We start from the raw sequence: 23,731 nt of genomic DNA on the forward strand, positions 1-23,731 counted from the left end.
TTATTTTCTTTTCACATTATATTTTACATTATTTTATTTTTATAGAAAACAACCAATTCTGGATCATCTTTTCATTCAATAATCTATGTTGAAACACCACAACAAAATAAGATTTGCTCCATCCAACAAAGTCTGTGTCTGTACTTTTCAAGTATACAAATACCTACCTGCACCCCTGAAAAAGACTGTGATCATCTCCATCATTCACAAAAACCACAATCCCACATTCATTTTCAAAATGGATGCATATAACTTTTGAGCCACTGGCCAGCCCTACAACATACCTTTTCACAAAATATATTTTGTGGCTCATTTTTCATAAATACAGTTTCATTGTATACAGCAGCAGTGAGTAAATCTACTCTTTTTCATGGCAAGGAGCTCAACTCTCATATTTTTACTGGCTTACTACTGACTAAATTAAGCCCCTTTTTCTAAAAAGTATACAGTAAGTGGAAAATGAACAGCTACTTCAGTATGGCTGCCAAGGACAGCCTTAAAAAGAAACTAATACAATACAATCTCAAAAAAAAACCAACAAAACCATTAAAAAAATGTATTAACCTATACTAAGCACCATTCTTTTTCATAAAAGAGTATAAAATTCTGTAAACTCAAAATCTAATAATATTAAAGTGTCAGTTAAAAACGGTAAAAACAAAGCCCTAAACATCAGCTCCTCAATGAGAAGTTCTTTTGGGCACTTACCCAAGTCTTCCTAGCATTTCAAACTCAGGAACTTGTGGTCCACATGTCTCTACTTGGAGTGGTTGGTATTCATACAGAGCTTCTTCAAGCTTTTGAATAGGTGCTAATGAAATATGTTGACTCTGTTAGAAAAATGAAGGAAAGCAATACCTTTTAATATTACTTTCATATTACTACTTACTTGAATCATTTTTTAAAATGGACTAAACTCCTTACATTAAAAATAGTATGCATTATGTCTGCTATTCCATGGGTACGATTCATTATATTACTGAAACCCACATTACATAATTAACGCACAGTCACTGATGTGATTTACAGGAGGAAAACCAAATTCATCATTAAATTCAAATTTAGCCTTAGAATATAGCTGTTCAATGTCATTGGTAGAACTCAGCAAATATATAAGCATAGTCCATCCTTACCTTTTCCTATTTTTATTATAGAACTTTGACAGTTTTGGTGATCAGTGTTTTGTTGAAAGCCCTAATTAAGCAAGGACACTAATGAAATTATTCTCTGTAAAGTTTTGCCACATAAATGTTTAAGTCTTTACAATAGAATCAAACTTACCACATGTATGTATATGATGTCTACTTACGCACACACACAGCTAAAATGAGAAAATTTTATGCTAAAAATTAACTTGAATGAAACATCCAGCTATTTTTCTGAACGGAAAGAACTATTAGATAATTAAAAGGACAATATTTAATCATAAATATACAAAATAAAATACCATTCACCACTTAGTATCATTACATTCAGATTTACATAATTATCATACATCTGAGCATCGAATTCCAATTTTTAAAATTCCTAGTTTTTTAATGTAGTCCATGTTTCTGATTCTAACTCTAGTTCTGTAATTTTTCTTGGCATAGTTCTCATCAACTTCTCTATTTCCAAATTTTTTAATAACAACTAGTTATTATAGGTATTACTTCCACTATTTTCTAGTTTATAATTTATTTTTATCATTACCTCCCCTGTACTTCTTTACTTTTCCCCCTAAATTATTAAGTTGGACACATAGTACATTTATCTTATTTTGGCTTGCTTTTTAAAAAAAGTAAAAACCATGACTTAAAGGTGATAAAGTGCAATTGAGGCTATGAGGAAGGACGATTGAAGATGTCTGCATCTGACTCCTGGTTTTTCTCAACAAGTTTAATCCCATGTAGCATCATCCTACCTAGTTTACTGACATATCAATATCTTCTCGGACTCGGTGACCTCAAAAGTCCTTCACCAAACACAGGCAAAGGACTTGAATAGACATTTCTCCAAAGATATGCAAATGGACAATAAGCATATGAAAAGATACTTAACATCACAAGTCATTAGGGAAATGCACATCAAACCCACAATGATATACCACTTAACACTCAAGGCTACTTAGGAAGACTATTATCCTCCCCCAAAATAAATAATAAAATAACAACAAAAACCACAGTAAATAACAAGTGCTGGCAAGCATGTGGAGAAATTGAAACTCTTGTGCATTGCTGGTAGGAATGTAAAATGGTGTAGAAACTATGAAAAATAGGATGGTGCCATCAGGCCTGGCTCAGCGTTGAGCACTGACCTATGATCCAAAAGATCGTGGTTGGATTCCCAGTCAGGGCCATGCTGGGGTTGCAGGCTCCATCCCCAGCAGGGGGCGTGCAGGAGGCAGCAATGACTCATCATTGAGGTTTCTGTCTCTCTCTCCCTCTCCTTTCCTCTCTCTGAAATCAATAAAGATATATTTTTTAAAAACACAAAACAATAGTGGTAGTTGTTTTCATAAACTGGTCCTCTCACATTTTAAATTTATCAAATCCTATAGAATGTGTCACACTGCTAAAAGCAATTAGAAATCAGAATACTTCACTGCTCTTAGAGCATTAAACCAATACAATTCTAGTGATTGTTTCCAAAGAAAATATCTACATTTAGACCTTTTAGAAAATCAGTTAAGTTATTCCTGAAATACTGTTTCTAGGTTGGTAAATGTCCTAACAATTTAAACATGTATGTGCACGTATGTGCATGTGTTTTCTATTTGTGCATACATATTTTTTGTGTGTATGTATGTACTCACAAAATATTTTAATGAGATAGAGAATACTTTAAAAATATACCTGGTACTGCCTTCAAGATGCTCAATTTAAGAAAATTTGGGGGTAATTTAGTTGTTTTGTATTTATTTTAGGAGTTAGCAAAACAATTTTTATACTATGCTGTTTGGTCACTTTAGAGGGATATTGGCCTGTTATCACTGCAACAGCTGCATGGTGACAACTTCCTAGTAGCACATGATTTCATGGTAAGCTCAATATATTTTCCCCCACAGAAATGGCTATCTCTAATTTCTTTCAAAATTTATAATAAACGACATAATGCAAATGAGGGACAAGATTCTGTATGGTAAGAGGTAACTACTATAAATTTGTGCTGGCACCTTCTCTAAACTAAAATGAACTGAGGTAATACAATTTTCTAAGCTTCTTCATCTTCATCTTTAATAGGGGTTGCAGGGGGCAGAGTGAACTGGGGATTTGAACTAGTGTTCTTCCAGGTCTAACCTGCTATGATTGCATGACCACCAGGTGGAAATAAGCCACTACCTCATATTGTATCATAAAAAAATACAAAGAATTTTCCCAAAATATAATGTACAATAATTTGATTCTATATATACTAGGGAAATAGTCAGTGGAAAAAAACAAACAAGCACTAACTCCCACATTCCCAACTCTCTACTAGAATCATCAGACTACATTCATTCCCTATTTGAATGCATGTTTTGGAATAAGCAGAACATAAAACTTTTTTAAAAAATTGTTACGGGTGTGCAACCCCTCCAAGGATCATGCTGCACCTTTCCCTTCCCTCTCTTCTTCCCTCTCAGGCATGTATCTCCTAAACTCTAAGGGACCCACGAGACTTGCAACAATGGGAAGCGGCTAACCCCCTGAGCCTGTCCCCAAGGCCCCCCTTTCTCTGACTTTCCAGTGAGGCAAAGCAGCCCCACCTAGGCTCTCTCCTGGTGTTTCTTCTATCCTAAGCCCTTCCTTGTTTCATTGTCCCCACCTTTAACAAACATACTCTTAGAAAAAGAAAAATTACTATGGCTAGCTTTTTGCTGACTTATTCCCACAAGTCAGCCTTTATGAGCATTTCTTGTCTTTTAAAATACGGTGCCTAACAGATTGCCAATTCTTCCCAAAAACTGTGCTTCTCAAAGAAAACAGGCTTTTCCAGAATTCATATTCAACCCTTTCGAGAGGTTTCATCCTGAATACACTGATAGAACTATATTTTTCTGGCTCTTCAGTAATGATCAGTTCCATTCAAATATGTAAGATATGCTTTAAAACATCAAAGAATAATTTATATAAACCATTTAGCTGGGCTTAAGCTTCTTGTTAAATAAATTAAAAGTCAAATAGCCCTAAAAGAGTTATATTCTCACTTGCCTAAGCCAAGTCTCTGAAACTATTTCTATCAGTTGGCCCTGGAAATTTCATCAAAATCTGTCCACTACACTAAAATTACTTTAAGGTTTTGTTAAATAAATTTATTTGCAATCCCCTCTCAGCAACACATACCATTTAGTCTTCATTTTATCGCATAAAAAATTAATAATACTTCTTAACATCAACTATATTTTGAAATTCTTATTGTTACACCAATAAAAATTATTCCTTGAGAAAGAATTCCAAAAATAAAATGTAACACGTTTAGAAACTTAAAATGTTGGGGAGAAATAAGGAAATAATATCTATTTTAAAAAAGATTAACATCATTAAAGCATCTCAAATATAATTACAACCTAACCCTGAATGTTCAAACAAAGATTTCTATAAATTCCTTTGTATTAGGGTAGTACTATTACAGTTCATGTGGAAACTAAGTGCAACAATATATTTGTGGACACAAGCAACTCATTTTCAAAAAGCCCAGCATCTCAAACTATAGGTGAACATGAAATAAAAAGAAATAGCATTTTTTCCTTCTGCTTCACCTGTTGTGAATATTATTGCATTCAAAAAAATTTATCTCCCCAAAAGTGCAAAAATAAAGGCAGAAAAGGAATTAAGCTAGTCATCTCTGTCTCAGATAATTCTGCACTTAAAACATTCCAAAGAGATCCAAATGTTACCTAGAAGGGTCCTAAGTGACGTGACTGGCTCAAATCCAACATAGCTGTAACAGTAAAGTTGCATCTTGCCCAATGATTAGGTTCTGAAGTTAGAATAAGGCAAAAACTGGTCAATATAACCCCTCAAAAATCCCTCAAATGGTCCATAAAGTACACTGTACACTGGTCTGTGCATATTGTAATATCTTTATATAAATCCGACTCAGGTTTCCCTCTAGCACTGGAATAGGTTACTGTGCTGTGGAAACCAGATAAAGTAGTTGGCTTGCTTTTGGTAACCATGTTATTTCAAAAACACTTTTTACTGGGGGAAGAGAATAATTTTTTTGCTATTTTTCTCCCTAGTTTGGAGTTTTTTCAACTTTAGTTAAATGTACATATGAGTCTGCTGAACATGACAGGTATTTGAATGTTCATTCAATTGAGTTCTTGGAAAAAAAATGATACTTGAGGTGGGCTATGAAGACTGAACGGGGCTGAAATAGAGGGGAGAGGGGGTAAGAGCATTTGTAGTAAAGGGAATTTCAATACCAAGAATAGCTTCATTATAGTAGTGAAAATAGGAGCCTGAATATCAATGCTAGAAGAAAGAATGAGAGTTAAGGAAGTAGAAACACTGAGTGAACTTGATTACTGTTTTCATCAAATTATAAGGTAAAATGAAAATAGGGAGATGGCAGTAGGTTAAGAAAAGGTAGAGTCCAAAGAAGAGATTTTATTTTGTTTGTTTTTGTTGTTCTAGGTTTTATTTTTCCCTGAGCACTGATAAATGAGGCAGTGTTGAAAATAAGTATTATTTTAACATTCTTTCTCTGATGCTTGTCTTGCTACTGAACCACCATTTGCTGCCAAGAGGACAGAGTGTCCAGCAAATCTTGTCTGATTCTATAAAAAGATCAGAAACGAAAAACATCAAGGAGTCTATTTGGTGACACAAAACCTGTCTCCTTAAAAAAGTCTACATTAATTTTAAGAACAGTATATGCCAAAATTTTTAAAACTTTTCAGGCATATAGCATTTTAGCATTTTTATTTTTAGTAATTACAAAAATAGCTTCCAAGAAAGAATTCTTATCTTGGCACTTTAAGTGAACCTTTCGATAATCAACATTAATGACAACTTATACTAAAGTCTAAATTTCTGAATACGATAAAATATAAAAATTACTTTATATAAAGTTCTCTAAAAGAATTACTATTATTATATACACAAAACAAAAAATAGCACATCATAAGATTAGTAATCTTCTAAAGCAAAAATATTTTTCAGTGAAAAGGCAGCAGAAGGCTTATTTATGCAACAATAGAAACAATAATTCAAGAGACCATATTTTATTTAGACAGTGCTCTTATTTAGACCTGAACTCTGCCTACTACAGTGCCTAGGAATGTTTGTTTCATGAATGAACAAACATTTTGTAAGGATACAACAATATCCCACTCTCTCCAACCCCCTACTCCAGGCCATCCCCCCAAAAACCTACAAAAAAATCTGGTTCTATTTGAGGTCATTTAACTACAGACTGGGTCATTCCTGTGTCATTTCCATTGTAGAAAATAAGTAAACAGCTAAGCCAAGCTGTAGCTGACTTCACCCTTCTTCTGTCCTAACAGGACACAACATATATTATAAATACCCGAAGCATCCCCATCTGCCTTCCACAAACAAATGTCACCACCACCACCACTGCCATCACAAAACCACCACGCATTAAATCTGGGCTGTAAATGCAAAACAGAATAGAATATTTAGGATTCCCTGACTCCCTTTCACTTGCAATTTCCCATAAATTATCAGGCACATATGGAACGTCATTACTAGCAGTGGAATTCTATGAAAAGGACACAGATATTTATTGAATATCTACTATATGTCATGCTAGGCTCTATACATGCATTAGAGGTAATTATAATTTTGTCTGTTTCATAGGAAAAGAAAGTGAAGTTTCCACAGCCTAGTAATCTACCCAGGTTTTAAACCCTATATTGCCGGAATGCACCAAGCACTTTTCTATTATAGGACTACAGTATGAAAATTCATTTATCTAAACATTTCATGGATACTAGGCACTGTGAAGATATGATAGAAAGGATATACCACAAGAACTGATTCTATTTTCAAGCACTTAACAATATATATTTATACTTTTTAAACAAATTAGAAAGTGTTTATTTATTTTTAAAATATTAGTATACGAGTGGTGTTTAAATCAGTATGTGCTACTTCAATAAAACATAACAATTTTTTTAGAAAATACTCAATTTGACTTTTCCATAATACATTTAGATTGATACAAATTTCACCTGTACTGAGATACGTGCTTCATCATTTTTAATTTTTTTAATCCTCACACAAGGATATGTTTGTTTTTTAAAAATTTTTATTGATTTTAGAGGGAGGGGAGGGGAGGGGAGGGGAGGGGAGGGGAGGGGGGAGGGGAGGGGAGGGGAAGGGAGGGGAGGGGAGGGAGATATCTTGCCTACCGTCCACTCCCGGACTGGGAATCCACAACCTAGGTATATGCCCTGACTAGGAATAGAACCCACAACCTTTTTTTGTGTATGGGATGAAACTCTAACCAACTGAGCATGGCTAGGGCTGTGCTTCATCATTTTTAGATGCTCTCTTAGAAATTCAGGCTTCTTTTAATAACAAAGATATTATCTTCCTCAAGTAATATACAAATTGAGGGTTCATCTATGAATCTATGTAAATTAATACATTTTAAAATATGAACCCGAAAGACTATTTCAACAAGAATAATTCCTAGCAATGTAGAAGTAAACTACCTTCCTAGAAAGTTGACTATAATGACCAATCTTTTAAATTACATTTTACTGTACTTTAACAGATCATTTTTCAAAATTGACAGATATGTTTTATGTTTATGATATGAATTACAAAAGCAATGCAGAGAAATCACTTGGTAAATTTTTCATCTGGGAACATTATGTGTTTACTGAGCATAAATTATGGTTCCACAAACACAGAAGTGCACAGTTTTAGTTAAAATAAGATAAAAAACTAACTTTATTTTACAACCTTCATAAATAAAATACATAAATACACACATAAATAAATAAAATTAAAGAGGTACATTTAGTAAAACAGTGCCCTAGAGGACAAATAAAGTAATTAGTATGGGAGACTTTAATGAGCACAGCTTTGAAGCACTTCTGGAAATTATAGGCTTGATAAAAGCACTAACATTCTACCAGTTGCTGAGACAGGTGATACTGCCAATCAGCTGCATTTGCTGAAGCATATTCTAAAGACTACTAATTAATCTGTATACTGAAACCAATGGCTCCCTGCCATTTTGATTACCATTTAAAAACAAAAAAAAGAAACAGTCACTCTATGAACAAACACAACTATGTAAAATACAACTCTAGATAAACTCTGCATCTGCTTAAATCCTTGGTTGTATCACTTTCTGGTGTTGTTTATGCTAAACTCAAAGCTACTACTGGCTGGAGAAATGAAACTGTATTACAGTCCCTCCACCTACTTTTTCTGAGTTATTTTTAATTACTACCAAAAATGAAAGTGTTTCTGAGACACTTGGGAAGAAGTCATATTATATAAGATTTTCTTTGTTGTTAATTTTGAAACTTTCGATCATAAGTTCAAGAGAAATATGACTCAGGGAGGCATCTCCTTCAGATCACATCTGCCTTTTCATTAGAACTTAACTCCCACCCCCTGACCCCACTCCAATACACACACGTGCGCACACACGCACACACACGCACACATGCACACACCTCCATACTTTGTTCTCCCACCATCATAGTCTACCTTTAATATGTGAAATCTGTTCAGAGCACTGCCCAGAATTTAACATTAAAATAGTTAATGTTTCCAAGTCTGAGCAATTACTATAAAAGTGATTCTGAAGTTCTTTTAAAATATGCTGGCACAACGTGCCAAAGAATTCGTTTTAAATTCACTTGAAAACATATAAACATATAAAGTGAAAATTGTATGTAAGAGTTCTTTTCAGGATTTTCCATCCTTTTAATGTTTTAAATTAAGATTAATTTTTGAATCTTAAGTAACACTATCTCGTCTGTTTTTAAAGTTACTTTCATTCAGCTGTACATGCCTATGACCTCCACAATGACCTGTACAAAAGCAGTTGTGCATTTTACTGTGGTGCAAATCCTCACAGACAAGTTGAACCTGTTCTTTTTGGCACTGAGCCCTTGTGCTGAACACATAGCTGAGATTTATTATAAAAGGAAAACTAAGGGGCATTATTGTGCAACATTTATCCTTCACATATAGCCAAGTATAATCTTTTACAACTTTTGAGAGCCCTTAAATAAACAGATCTCCTCTTAATTGCACAAAGAATTTCTTATTTGTCACCAATTGGATGGCATATTGAGATTCATTTTACATTAGAAAAAAGTGAGCACACAAATCATTTATACTAACAGTTGTTAAAGTTGATCTCTTAATATTTATTCAAAAATAATAATATTTTTAATATGTTTTTATTTTAGAGAGAGGAAGGGAGAGGAATAGAGAGATAGAAACATCAACATCGACTGGCTGCCTCCTACACACACCCCCTACTGGAAATCGAGCCCCCAACCCACACATGTGCCCAGACTGGCAATCGAACCGGGAAACCTCTTGGTTCACGGTTAGAACACTCAAGCACTGAGCCATACAAGCCAGGCAACAATAACACTTCTAATACTCAGACCTAAAGATAATTATCTCCTTGTTGTCCCCTTAGCAAGGTCAATGCAATGGAGTAATTAATAAACACCTGTCTTTAAGAATCTATACTTTAAGAAAATAAGTTTTAAAAAATCTCCTACAGCACTCCTATAGGTGTTTTAAAAACACTTCCCATAGATGCAGAGAACATGGCTGCGGGGAGGGGGGGTGAAAAAGGTGAAGGGGTAAGCACAAATTGGTAGTTACAAAATAGTCACAGTGATATAAAATACAGCATAGGAAATACAGTTAATAATATTGTAATAACTATGTATGGTGCCAAGTGGGCACTTGAAATATTGGAGGGAACCACTTCATAAAGTACATGATTATCAAACCACTGTTCTGTACACCTGAAACTAATACAAAATAATACTGAATGTAAATTGTAATTGAAAAATGAAATAAAAAAATAAAAACACTTCCCATTCTAAACAATTTTGAACTGATACACAAGACTGCTGCCAGGCTACTTTCTCAACCCAACAGTAAATCTGATACCCTGAGGAAAGGAGGAATTTCATATCTAAGAAATATCTCTTATAACAGAATTACCACAATATTTACATAATTCTTCAGGATTTGCTAATTGATCTATCATCAAGACTCGTCTTGTTGAAATAAAAAAAAATAATATAACCACAAAAGTATTTTATCCTGAAAGTCAGGTTCAAACTAGCTTATCAGCTAATTGCTCAACATAAAGGAAACTGAAATATGTTGATTTAGGTGAATATTTCCTTGCTCTAAATTCTTCCAATTTTTTTCTTTACTATTAAATGTAAAAACAGTTGAAAAATGCGTGTAGACCTATGGTGGAAGGGAGTATTGTTTAATGGATATAGAGTTTCAGTTTTACAAGAAGAAAAGAGTTATGGAAACTGATGGTAGTAAGAGTTGAATTATATGAATGTATTTAATACCACTGAACTATAAACTTAAAAAGGATTAAGATGGTAAATTTTATGTTATGTGTATTTTACCAGAATAAAAAAAATTAAATTTAAAAAATAAAATTTTTAAATTGCTAAAGATTGACTATTGAACTGATTTCTTTTTTTTATGATTTTTTTTAATCCTCACCCGAGGATATCTTTTCCATTGTTTTTCAGAGAGAGTGGAAGTGGGGAGAGAGAGAAACATCGATACGAGACACATTGATTGGTTGCCTCTCACACAAGCCCCCTCCGGGGCCAGGGATCGAGCCTGCAACCCAGGCAACCCTTGGATGGAATCGAACCTGGGACCCTTCAGCCCAAGGACAGATGCTCTAACCACTGAGCCAAACCAGCCAGGACTGAACTGATTTTTTAAATGGTGAGAAAAATCTAATGATACATTTTTAGAAATTACAGGCTTAACAGTAAGCAAAACAGATATGTTCATAGATGGCACCAAATATATTTTGTGAAGACAAAATAACTGAAGAGTTAAATAAAGATCTAGTTCATTAAAGTTTAACATTTTATGCAACATATTCATATTTTTCTAAGAAGAGATGTTTTAAACAATTTATATCCCTAATACTTTCTCCCTCTGTCTAGGGAATACAAGCAGAAGAAGTTTGTGAGTTTGGACACTCTTTTAATTCATCACCAAAACAAAAAACGTTTTCTCTTGAAATACATAGTCTTTCAGAAAAAACTAAATATATGAAATTTTAAGTGTTTAGCCAGCCAGCATTACATCTTTAATACAGCTTTCAAAAATATTACTAACCAGTTTTATTCATAATATTAATTTATACATTATGAGGCAACATAAAAATTGAGAATAACTGTAAAACATAGATCAAATATGTTTAAAAAATGCCTCAAGACCTGACCTAATACTATGTCAATGCTGATGGTTATTTTTTAAATGCCTAAGCCCTCTATTTGTTTTGAAATGCATGTGCTTCAAGATTTCCATAATATCCAAAACTACTCTTGATGAAGTCATATAATTAAAAATAACATCCAAAGAACCCACAGTTGCAATGTCAAGCAGGTTAACCCAAGTTAACCTCCAAATAAGTTAAAGCAGCTGCAAGAACAATCCCAGTCTCCATTTATTTTGGTTCTTCACACCACAACAGCTTTCCCATCTGTATTTCTTCCTTCAATCAAGAATGCAAGCATATGCTCTATTCTTTTAAAGTCCCTGTGTTATATAACCCCCCTGAATAATACAATGTTAAAAACATTGGCATTGGAGTCCAAAGAGTCAAATACAATTTTACCTTGAGCAACTTTATTTTTTTAACAATCCTCAGTGTCACCTGTAAAATTACTTTAAAGGATCAAATAAAATAAAAATATATTTTAAAAACAGCAGAATCAAGTGTCCACACATGCTACCAATAATTGTTATTATTTTTGTATTGTCAACTTCATCAGGAGCCAGAAGAGGGGAGATATTTTGCACCATCTCCACATGCTGTCTGTTAGTCACTACCACCAGATAAAATCACCACAGGCAATCATCACCACATGAACAGTAACCTTTCAAAAGTCTGCTTGAAAGTAAGTTAGAAATTGCCCTGGCCAGTGTGGCTCAGTTGGTTGAGCTTCATCCCATGCAACAAGAGGTCACCAGTTATATTCCAGGTCAGGGCACATGCCCAGGTTGGGGGAGGCAGCCTACTGATGTTTCTCTCTCATCGATGTTTCTATCTCTCGCTCTCCCTTTCCCTATCTCTAAAAATGAATAAAAACATATTTTAAAAAGAAAAAAAACAAGTAAGTTAGAACTCAAAACATCTTCCTGCAGAGACAAAGTTTTGAATGATAGTACAGTCCTCTAGGCTAACAATATACAAAACCCATTATTTTAAATTTAGTCTAGAACCCTGAAGCAATATATAGGAGGTAAAATAAAAAAAGTTTATTTTCTCTTTCCTAGATGCAACCCTGGCCTTAAGCTAAATTTTCAAATGTCTAAAATTTTAGCAACTCGCATTATGCCTTTTGCATTCCTATCCAGCACCTAGGGCGTTTCCCAGGCATTGTATTTCCCCACAACACTTTAACACTAACCTCCTAATAGGAAACACTCCACTCAAACCCACTGACTCCTAACATGCTCCCTGATTTTAAGTCACCAACATGCATCTCACAATCAAAACTTCTTGATATTACTAAGGTGTTAGGAGGAAAAAAATTGCACTGCATGATTTTGCTTAGTGGACATCTGGTTTTTATTGGATTATTATTGCTTTTAAAAAGAGCATTTCTAAAACATTTTTTTCCTGAAACAAAATACAAAGCAATAGCTGGCTTTCAAAGATATGAGCTAAGAAATATTCACTGATCATTTTATATATTGCTTAAAGTTTTGTATGTTTAATAACTGTCAACAAATTATCTGGGCCAATTTTTTTCACCTTTATATTTCCCTACCTGAAAAAATAGATTCTCAAAAAACATTAATATTTTCACAATGACTCAATTAGAGTAACAGTAAGAATTTCATGATGAGGACTGGGAAGGGTATTGACACCCTGGATAAAATTTGAGTGTCTAATAAATAATGAAATTCAAAGAAATCTCAGAAGTAGACAAGACATTAAAGACAATCTCCAGTCTTACCAGCCACTGAATTTTTAAATACTTCCTTCAATATCACTATCTCTGGCTAAACACCACACAATTTACCAAGACAGGCCAAAGGACAAAAATAGTCTATAAAGATATGCCTCAGAACCCAAATAGATGCATAAAAGTACACATCTAAACTCAACGAAGGAGTGATGAAATCTATATGACATAGTCAAAATTCTACATATCTACTAATGCAAACCACAGTATTTGTCTTACAAATGTTGAACCAGAACTTCTCTTCAGTTTGTCTCATAAGACTTTCTAGGATACATAATTCTTACTGAAGACAGACGTTTTTGCTGAGGAAAATGCATTGACATGAATCACCATGGTAATACAAAATACAAATTATAAATATTCAGGAAGCTTCTTCACAATATTTTAATCAAGAAAGCACCAGATTGTTTCTTAACTGTAATGTCATTTAAGGCTTTGACTCTCTCTACATTCTTGATTTCTGCTTCCATGACCAGGAATTGAACAGGCAACCTCCTGGTGCTTGGGACAATGCACAACCAACTAAGCCACACTGGCCAGGGCTCCTATTATCCTGTTTATAAGTTAAAACAGGTCATTCTTCCTTTGTCTTTAGACTGCTCAAAATTTGGGGAAATTCTACATCCAGTCCTAAGATTTATTTTGTTCGGAGTTGGTCACTCAATTACTCTCTTCCTTTACTTTGTTGTTAGCTTCTTTATGTGTGTGGTTTTTGTGTGTGCTTTTAATCATCTACTATGTTATCAATGGGAGAACTAGTAGGTTAAATCTAGGAAACAGGTTATCTTTGTAATTGACAGTATCTAAGAAAATCATTCAAAGTATCTTCTCTGAGTTTATTTTCATTTCATTTGATTCTCACAAATACCATATTGTGAGGTATATTCCAATGAATAAGGTTTATACTATTTCAAGTGAATATCGCATAAGCATTAATTCACAGAACCAGAATTTGAAACTACCTGGTTAGATATTAAAGAGCTTATCTATCCCTAGTCACACTGCTAATCTGCCTATCATCTGTAAAACGGCAAGGGGAAAAAAGGCTCCTTGATTGTGCCATCAAAAAGAATGACAGGAGGCCACAATTACTCCCCATTACTTCTCATTCTCAACTCATACGACTCTCCTACTGAAAAAAAGTACAAGTTGCTACTTTATGGCGCACAAGGGAAATACCTTGATAACCCTTGATAAAACATAGTGGAACTTTGCTAGAACTGGTAACAGCAATGAAAAAGTATGCAACATTATTTATCATTTCAAAGATAACAGGCCTTGGAACAGAAATAGGTAATTACATTTATGGCTCTAATTTCTAAAACTAAAACACTACAGAAATAAAAAGACGTTTACAACCATATAATTATCAATAATCCTCATTCAAGAAACGAGGACAATGTAAGAGCTCCTACCACTGATAATATGGTTGGTTCAAGGTGTAACATTACTTCCTATATTAAATTATTTTTCCTTCCTTCATTTCTGTCTTTACCCATCTCCCTGTTACTTTTTTTTTTTTTTTAGTATGTTTTTATTGATTTCAGAGAGAGGAAGGGAGAGGGAGAGAGAGACAGAAACATCAACAATGAAAGAGTCATTGATCGACTGCCTCCTGCACACCCACTACTGGGGATCGAGCCTGAAACTCAGGCATGAGCCCTGACCAGGAATCAAACCATGACATCCTGGTTCATGAGTTGGCGCTCAACCACTGAGCCACTCCAGCCGGGCTCTCTGCTACTTTGCATGTTTAACTCAAGAGACACTGGTAATAATGGGGGGGAAATGAACTAAGCATCTAAAGGCTTATTCTCTCACTCTGACTTCCATTTTCCTGCTGGGGTTTAGGAAAATATCAGTAAAAAAAGGAGGGGTGATATGATTAATAATATCTATGTTTAATATTTACATTCAAGTTCATTCAATGGTATAAAATACTCTTTGATCACAATATTTTATTAATATGATTACAGATACAGAAATCCAACTACATAGACATTTCCAAACAAATCACTATATGGACTTTAAGTGCATTCTGAAAAGTCCAATCCCACTAAAAACATTTATTTTAAAAGCAGAATATAATTCAACAAGACTATAAATACTCAAGAAGTTTTAAATGAATGTCTGTCATTTATTTGCATTAGCAACACTCAATTTAAATTTGTTTATGATCTTCTAAAATATAGTCCGAATATGATTTGAAAGAAGGCACTGATATTTATCTTATTAAAAAGTAAGACCCAGGAATGAAAAGTTCCAGTAAAATAATCTATAATTGTGTTTATATTACATGAATGATTTGCTGTTTCTCAAAAATAGCATGTAGGAAGTCAGTAATTCTCAAATGTGCAAAGTATTTCCATGTGTTTAGCAAAGAAACTACCCCAAACAAACAATGCTTAAGAAATTTTTTATTTTTTTTTATTTCCCTACCATCTGTTTTAGTCTATTTTTTTTCCTTAGTCCCAATCACCTTCTTTCATTCTGTTGCCTGCCTATTGCTCATAGTAACACTTCTAAAAGAATAAGGCAGCAAAATTAGACACCCAGTTGGGAACTCTAGTCCCAGATGTTACTTGACAATGACACAGTCCAGAGCTAAATATTTATGGACATAAATTCCTAAAGAAACTAATACATGCCTCAATGCAAACACTAAATATACTGCAGTATGTTTTACCTAGTCCTAAAGATTATCATTTAATATTCATCAAAAAGAAAATATATTAAATTAAGATCATAAATTCCTTAAGAAAAGTCAATATTTTATTCCCATAAGCCTTATTTTTACACATGTTTTAATCTGACAAATATATTTAAAAAGGCATATATGGGTGTATATGTATAAAATCTCATGAGGGAGGAAAAAAATCTGAAAGCAATGGTACATAATGCCTCAACATGAAATAAAACATAAAACTGAAACACTATTAACATTTCTCCCTAGCAAAGATGCTTAAGTAGCCCTCGTCAAACAGGTATTATTGAATTACAGGACTAGGAAAAAAGAAAAGAAAAAAACGCAAGCATATAAGAAATAAATTTAGTCTATAAGTATTTTAAAACAAAAAATCTATGACATATTCCTTGAAAATTTACCACTTTAACCTAAAGCCCTAAATGAGTGATAAAATTTAAAAAATTAAAGCCCTAATGAGCCCTAAAGATGCAAAGAGACAAACACAAAGAGAAAATCTTGAAAGTAATGGTTCCAGATAGACAAATGAACTCCAGTAAGTTCAACAACTGAAATCTCATCAGAAACCACAGAAGTCATAATGTAGTGGAATGATATATTCAATGTGCTGAAAGGAAAATACTGTCAACCAAGAATTCTTTATCCAATTACACTAACCAACAGAGGCGGAATGGAGGCATTCCCAGATAAACAAAGACTGACAAATCTATTGCCAGCAGACAAGCATTACAAAGAAAAAAATACTAAAGAAGTCCTTCAGGATAAAAGGAAATGACAGTAGACATTTCTCACAAAGGAATAAAGAGAACTACAAAGGTTATTACATAGGTAAATACAAAAGCCTTGATGGAAACGTTTCTTCCTCTTTTATTCTCTTAATTTTTAAAATAACTGCAATAAAATAATAAAACTGTATGGCTGGGCTTATACAAAAATATAATATGTGACAATAATAGCATATGAGAGGAAAACGAAATGGAGCTATTATAGATCAAAGAGTCTGTATTACTGGTACTGAATTACTATCAACATGAAATTATAGAGTAAATTAAGACGCACACTGTAACCACTCAAAAATAGTCATAGGATCAGATGGCTTCACCAGTGAATTCTACCAGTCAAAGATTTAAAACCTATCCTCCCCCGGCTGGGCGTGGCTCAGTGGTTGAGCGGCGTCAACCTACGATCCAGGTGATTGAGGTTCGATTCCTGGTCAGGGCACATGCCCGGGTTGCAGGCTTAATCCCCAGTAGGGGGTGTGCAGGAGGCAGCCGATCAATGACTCTCTCATCATTGATGTTTCTATCTCTCTCTCCCTCTCCTTTCCTCTCTCTGAAATCAATAAAGATATATTTTTTAAAAATAAAAATAAAACCTATCCTTCTCAAACTCTTCCAAAAAACTGAAGAAGCAATACTTCCTAACACATTTTATGAGGCCAACATAACCCTGATACCAAAACCTGGCAGACAGAAAATCAACAGAGAAAGGGTGGCCTTAAATGACCCACCAGATCAGAAATATTTAATTGATATCTTCAGAGCATTTCACCCCAAAGCAACAAAATATACACTTTTTAAGTACACATGCACATTTCCAGGAAAGACACATATTAGAGTACAAAACAAGTCTCATGAATTGACCTAGAGTATATTATGCTAAGTGAAATAAGTCAGTTAGAGAAAGACAAATACCATATGATTTCACTTATATGGGGAATCTAAAGAACATTATAAACAAACATAAAAATAGAAATAGACTCATAGATACAGAGAACAGATTGATAGTTACCAGAAGGGAGAGGTTGAGGGACTGGGTGAAAAAGGTGAAGGAATTGAGAAGTACAAATTGGTAGTTAGAAAACAGGCATGGGGATTTAAAGTACAGCATAAGAAATGCAATCAATGATAATGTAGTAACTGTATGGTGCCAGTTGGGTACTGGAAATATCAGGGGAACACTTTGAAAGTATATGATTTTTCTAACCACTATGCTGTGTACCTGAAACTAATACAAAATAATATTAATTGTAAACTGTAATTGAAAAACATTTAAAAATAATGTACTAATATGAAAAACAAACAAACAGTAGTCTTACGGAACATAAACACAGTATCTCTCCATTTATACAGTTTTTAAATTTCTCATGATTATTTTGTTGTACACAATTTTTTGTATACGGTTCTTATACATATTTTATTAGACTTACCCCTAAGTATTTCATGTTTTGATGCTATTACAAATAGTTTTCATATTTAAAATTTTGAATTAAGGTGTTATTCTTTTCTCCTTTTCAACCTTTATTCATTTTGTTCTTACTTTGTTTTTCTTTGTTTGCCTTACTGCACTGATAGAACTATCAGTACTATGTATAATGGAAGTGGCAAGGTCAAACATCCTTGCCACCTTGTTTCTGTGAAAGAAAGCATTCATTCTTTTTATTATTAAATATTACATTAGCTATAGGTTTTGGTATATTTCCTTTATCAAGTTAGAAAGTGCTATTCTGTGTTCAATTTGCTAAAATATTTTGTTATGAATAAATGTTGAATTATAGTAAACATTTTTTCTCAAAAAAAAAAGAACTAGATAAACCATTCCCCGCATTAAGCATCTAGAAAACTGAAAAAAGTATACGAATCAATGGTTTTCAGAAACAGTATCAGTCAATTCAGGCCTGAGATCCCCAAGGGAAGGGAAGCAAATAAGATTAGCCCTATATCATCCTGGCTCACTCCATGGAGGCTGTTTCCAGGCCATAATACATGGAAGGGGAACCTAAACAAAGCCTGGCTGTCAGGGTGTCTGCAATCTGCAGGGCAGATTACCAGAGAAGAAAATGCTGCACAGAGAAAACTCTAAATGTCTAAAACATTTTCTGTAAAGGGCAGATAAATATTTTAGGCTTTGCAGGCCATATGACATATGTCATAAATACTCACCTCTTCAATTAAAACACGAAAGCTGACAAAAACTATACATAAATGAATGAGCATGGCTATGTTCCAATAACACTTTAGTTACAATAACAGGTGGTAGGTGGCACTTGGCCTGTAAGCTGTAATTTGCTTGCCTCTGTTCTAAAGATACTAGAGTGATGTCCTTAACTTTTGCCTGGGTAATGATCTGCATATGAGGGAATGTAAACTACTCAAGGCCAAGTAAATAACCTGCAAGCCAACAGGTCAAGCAATTTCCAAAGTTTGCACAGGAACAGGATAGTTCATATTCTCAATAATCAAGGTAAAAAGGCCCCTCAATTCATGGAGCATCAGGTACAGTCCTCAAAATGATATCACCTTGAAAGTGGAGCTAAAATAGCCTAACATTAAAGTCTGCTCTCGTATGCTCTAACAGTGCTTAAAAAAGCAATCCTTGCACCAGGGGAAAAAAAATCATTCAAAAGAAGCAGACACAGAAATGGCAAAGATGATTAAACAGGCAGACAAGGAGGTCAAAACGGCTATTATAAATACGATCCATATGTTCAAGAAGGTAGAGAAAAACATGAAAATTACAAGAAAATGCATGGAAGATATAAAAAAAGGTCCAAATGGAACATGTAGAGATTTAAAATACATATTAACTGAAATGAAAATATAACAAGTTGGATAAACAGCAGATTCGACACTAGTGAAATAAAGATCAGTGAACTTAAGGGCACATCAACAGTAGCCACCCAAAGCACAAAGAAAATAAGACTATTAAAATAACGAACAAAGCACTGATGAACTGTGTAACAACATTAAGTAGTATAACTTATATGTAATTAAAATCAAAGAGGAAGAAGGGGAGGAAAGAATAGAAAAATATATGAAGAAATATTTTTCAAATTTGATGAAGATAAATTTAAATCCAACCATGCCAATAACTGCCTTGAAACAATAAGCAAAGGAAGATTTCCAGATTTAATGAAAAAGTAAGATCCAACTATATGCACACTGTCTTTTGGAATGCAACTCATACCACAAAAACATTAATCAAAAAAGCTAGAGTGGCTATATTAACATACGAAAAAGTAGTAGTTAAAACAAATAATATTATCAGGAATAAAGAGATATATTTCACAAAAATAAAGATGTCAAAGTATAAAAAGAATGTAACAATTCTATATATCTACGCAACTAAAAACAGAGCTTGAAAAGATATGTGCAAAATTAATTTTTTAAATCCATAATTATACTAAAATATTTCAACACTGCTCTCTCAGTAACTGAAAGAAAAAAGAAAAAGAAAATCAGTAAGAAACAGGAGACTTAAGGAAATCAATTAACTTGACCTAGTTCACACTCATAGAACATTCTGCTCAAGAGCACAATACAAATTCTTTCCAAGTTTACAAAAAACATCATCAAGCATGGGAAAAACCATACAAACTATGTTCTCTAGCTACAAAGGAATTAAACCAGAAATCAGTAGCAATAAGGTATTTAGAAAATCTGAAAATATTTGAAAATTAAATAACACATTTCTAAAAAATAACCCAACTAAATGAAAATGAAAATACAACTGTGATGGCCACATGAATGCACCTCTCAGCTCTCCAACTGCAGAAGCATAATGAATCAAGATTCCAAGCTGCTGCACTCTCAAACCCATCTCCACATCTGCACCAAGTCCACAATTTGCAAAGGATGCTTCTAGACAAAGTCTAAGTGAGGCAAGAATACCAAGGCAGTTCCATACTTAGGAAATGCACGATTCCTCTGCCAAAAACTTTTCCATAAGGACTCCCCAGATGCTTTGCCAAACTTTCCTTAGAAATACACTATAGTATGAGACACTTCTACCCAACCTTTCTTCTTTCATCACTTGGGATCAAACCTACATCACAGTCTGGTGATGTTCTCAGCCTCCTATAACTGTCTCCTCATTTTCTCTCTCAGGCATTTTCCCTAATATATTTCTTTCACATTTAAACCCATCTTGGTAACTGCTTCTCAAAGGACCCAATCTATCAAGACATGTCAAAATGTGTCAGATGCAACTAAAAAATGGTTAAAAGAACATTTATACTATTAAGTGTCAATAAAAAAAATCGGAAAGGTCTCAAATCAATAACCGAAGCTTCTACCTTTATTTTATTTTATTTTTTTAATATATCTTTATTGATTTCAGGGAGAGGAAAAGAGAGGGAGAAAGAGAGAGATAGAAACATCAATGATGAGAGAGCTATTGATAGGCTGCAGCCCACAACCCGGGCATGTGCCCTGACTGGGAATCGAACCCTGATTGCCTGGATCCCAGGTCGACGCTCAATCACTGAGCCACGCCTGGCCGGGCAGCTTCTACCTTTAAAAACTAGAAAAGCAGAGTAAATTATAGCCCAATTAAGGAGAATGAAAGAAAAAAGAGCAAATATAAGTGAAAATAAAAAAACAAAAAATAGGAAAATAAATCAATAAAATTAAAAACTGGTTCTTTGAACAGCATTTAGATTTTCATCTACATTTTGTGTCAATCTCCACATTCAGTAAGTAACATTAATTAAATCCACTATAAAAACTGTGTCATTTAAAATTTCACCTGAAATTTTCCCTGAATCTAATGCTGAATTTTGCCATAATAATCAATAAGTATTCCATCACACACTAAGTTATATCAATCTCAACATGCATTAAAGTAATTGGATCACCTACCTCACACCATACCAAAAAAAAAGAATCAATCAATTCCAGACAGATAATAGAAAAGTAAAACAATAAAGGCATCAAGAGAGAAGAAAAAAGAACATTAAGAGAATAGAAAAAAGAATTTTAAGAGAAGAACATTAAGAGAGTAGAAAAAAGAATATTAAGAGAGAGCATACTGCTGGTATTTATTTTTTAAAATCCCCGTATAAGTGGATCTGCACAGTTCAAACCCGTTGTTCAAGAGTCAGCAGTATATTCCTCCAATGAAACATTAACCAGCAATAAAAAATGAAAACAATCTATAGCTATATGCAAAAACCTGGATGAATCTCACAAATATAACATGGACAAGCAAACATTAATCAGATTAAGGCATATATGCTTAGATGTTAATGCTATTCGTAAGAGCCAGAAAAAACTGCCATAAAGAAAAAAAGTGACACCTGGCTAGTGTGGCTCAGTTTGTTGAGTGTTGCCCCAGGCACCAAGAGGTCACCGGTTCAATTCCTAGTCAGGGCACATGCCTGGGATGCAGGCTCGATCCCCAGTAAGGGGCAAGCAGGAGGCAGCCGGTTCATGTTTCTCTCTCATCAATGTTTCTATCTCCCTTTCCTTCTCCCTTCCTTTCTCTCTAAAAAAAATCAATAGAAACTTTTTTTTTTTTAGGTGACTACATTAGGGAAAAGAAACTTAGTACTGACTAGGTAAGAGGGGTCCTGAGGAGGGTCTCTAAAGCACTGACAATATTTTTTTTATTTTACTTGACTGATAGTTACACAGATGTTCACTCTGTGATAATTCAAGTGAGCTGCATGACTTGGTTCTGTGCACTTTTATATATACAGGGTGCCCCCAAAAATGTATACACTTTAACAGATGATCGCTCAATTGAAAATGAAATGTATTTTAATAAATACTGCTTTTATAATTATGCAAAGTGTGTGTACACATTTTTTGGGACACTACATATATATATATATTACATTTCATAAAACAAAAGGTTATAAGAGAGGGAGGAAGGGAAGAAGGAAGAAAATAATGTCATAACACGTTCTAGTAGATATCTAATGTATTAAGTTAAATGCTAGGTCAAATGAAATATTGATGGCAAATAAGCTCATAAAAAGATGGTCGACATTAGTCATAAGGGAAATGCAAATTAAAAAGACAGTGAGATGCCACTACACACCTGTTAAAATGCCTAAAATATTTTTAAAACTTATAATACTGAATGTCGTCAAGGATGCAGAGCAACTAGAACATTCATACAATGTTGGTGGGAAAGCAAACTGGTACAGCCACTTTAAAAAAGTTTGGCAGTTTCTTACAAAGCTAAACATACTCAATCTCATTCTTAGTATTTACCCAAGAGAAATGAAAACTTATGTACACACACAATTGTATGCAAATGTTTACAGAAGCTTTATTCATAATCATTAAAAAAGGAAAGAACCCAAATGTCATTCAACTGATGAATGGATAAAGGAACTGGTAAATCTATACAATAGTATATTACTCTATTACTCAACAAAAAGGAACAACTAAATATGTGCAACAACATGGGTGATCTCAAATGTGCTGTTAAACTAAATGTGTGCTGTTACACTAAAAGAACACATCACTAATTGCTGGGGGGCGAGGCAGGTGCAGGGTTGACTATGAAAGGGTAGCACACGGGAATTGTGAGGACTGATAAAACTGCTCTATATTATAATTGTGGTGATAGATATACAAATCTGCATTTGTCAGAACCCTGTACACATCAAAAAGAATGACCTTTATGTGAATTGCTAAATAAATTTTTAAAACTTTAAAACAAAACAAAACACCATGGTAACAGCAATACCACAGTTGACAGAAGCATCAAAATGCCAAATTTATCATAAAATTCCCTCAAATTCAAGAATCCTAAAAGTATGTATACCTGATTATACATTTTATATATATACATTTTAATCCTCCAAATAACCATATAAAGTTAAAAATATCTCAACTTTACCAATGAGAAAACATACTCAAAAAGAATAAAGTAAAATCTTACCCATGGATATACATTTAGTAAATGGTGAAGCTGAAGTTCAATCCAATTGTATCTGAGTCTTTCCGTGCCCATTTTCTTCCCTCTATATTATATTGCCTCTTAATTCAAAAGCTTTGGTAATTCCTTAATTAGCAGTGTTTTTCTTTACATTTGAAGATGTGTTACTACTTCCTACATTTGTA

At 33.8% G+C, this 23,731-nt stretch overlaps 1 protein-coding gene across 1 annotated transcript in view; it reads right to left on the reverse strand.

The window, feature by feature from the left end:
* MNAT1 (MNAT1 component of CDK activating kinase) overlaps positions 1-23,731 on the reverse strand; it is a 145,962-nt gene that overhangs the window by 57,541 nt on the left and 64,690 nt on the right. Inside the window, exon 7 of the mRNA XM_016198215.2 lies at positions 709-830. Within this exon, the coding sequence (XP_016053701.1) occupies positions 709-830 (122 nt within the window). The remainder of the gene's footprint in view (positions 1-708; positions 831-23,731) is intronic.

This window comes from Miniopterus natalensis, chromosome 1 (assembly GCF_054644295.1).
Source record: "Miniopterus natalensis isolate mMinNat1 chromosome 1, mMinNat1.hap1, whole genome shotgun sequence".
NCBI lineage: Eukaryota > Metazoa > Chordata > Mammalia > Chiroptera > Miniopteridae > Miniopterus > Miniopterus natalensis.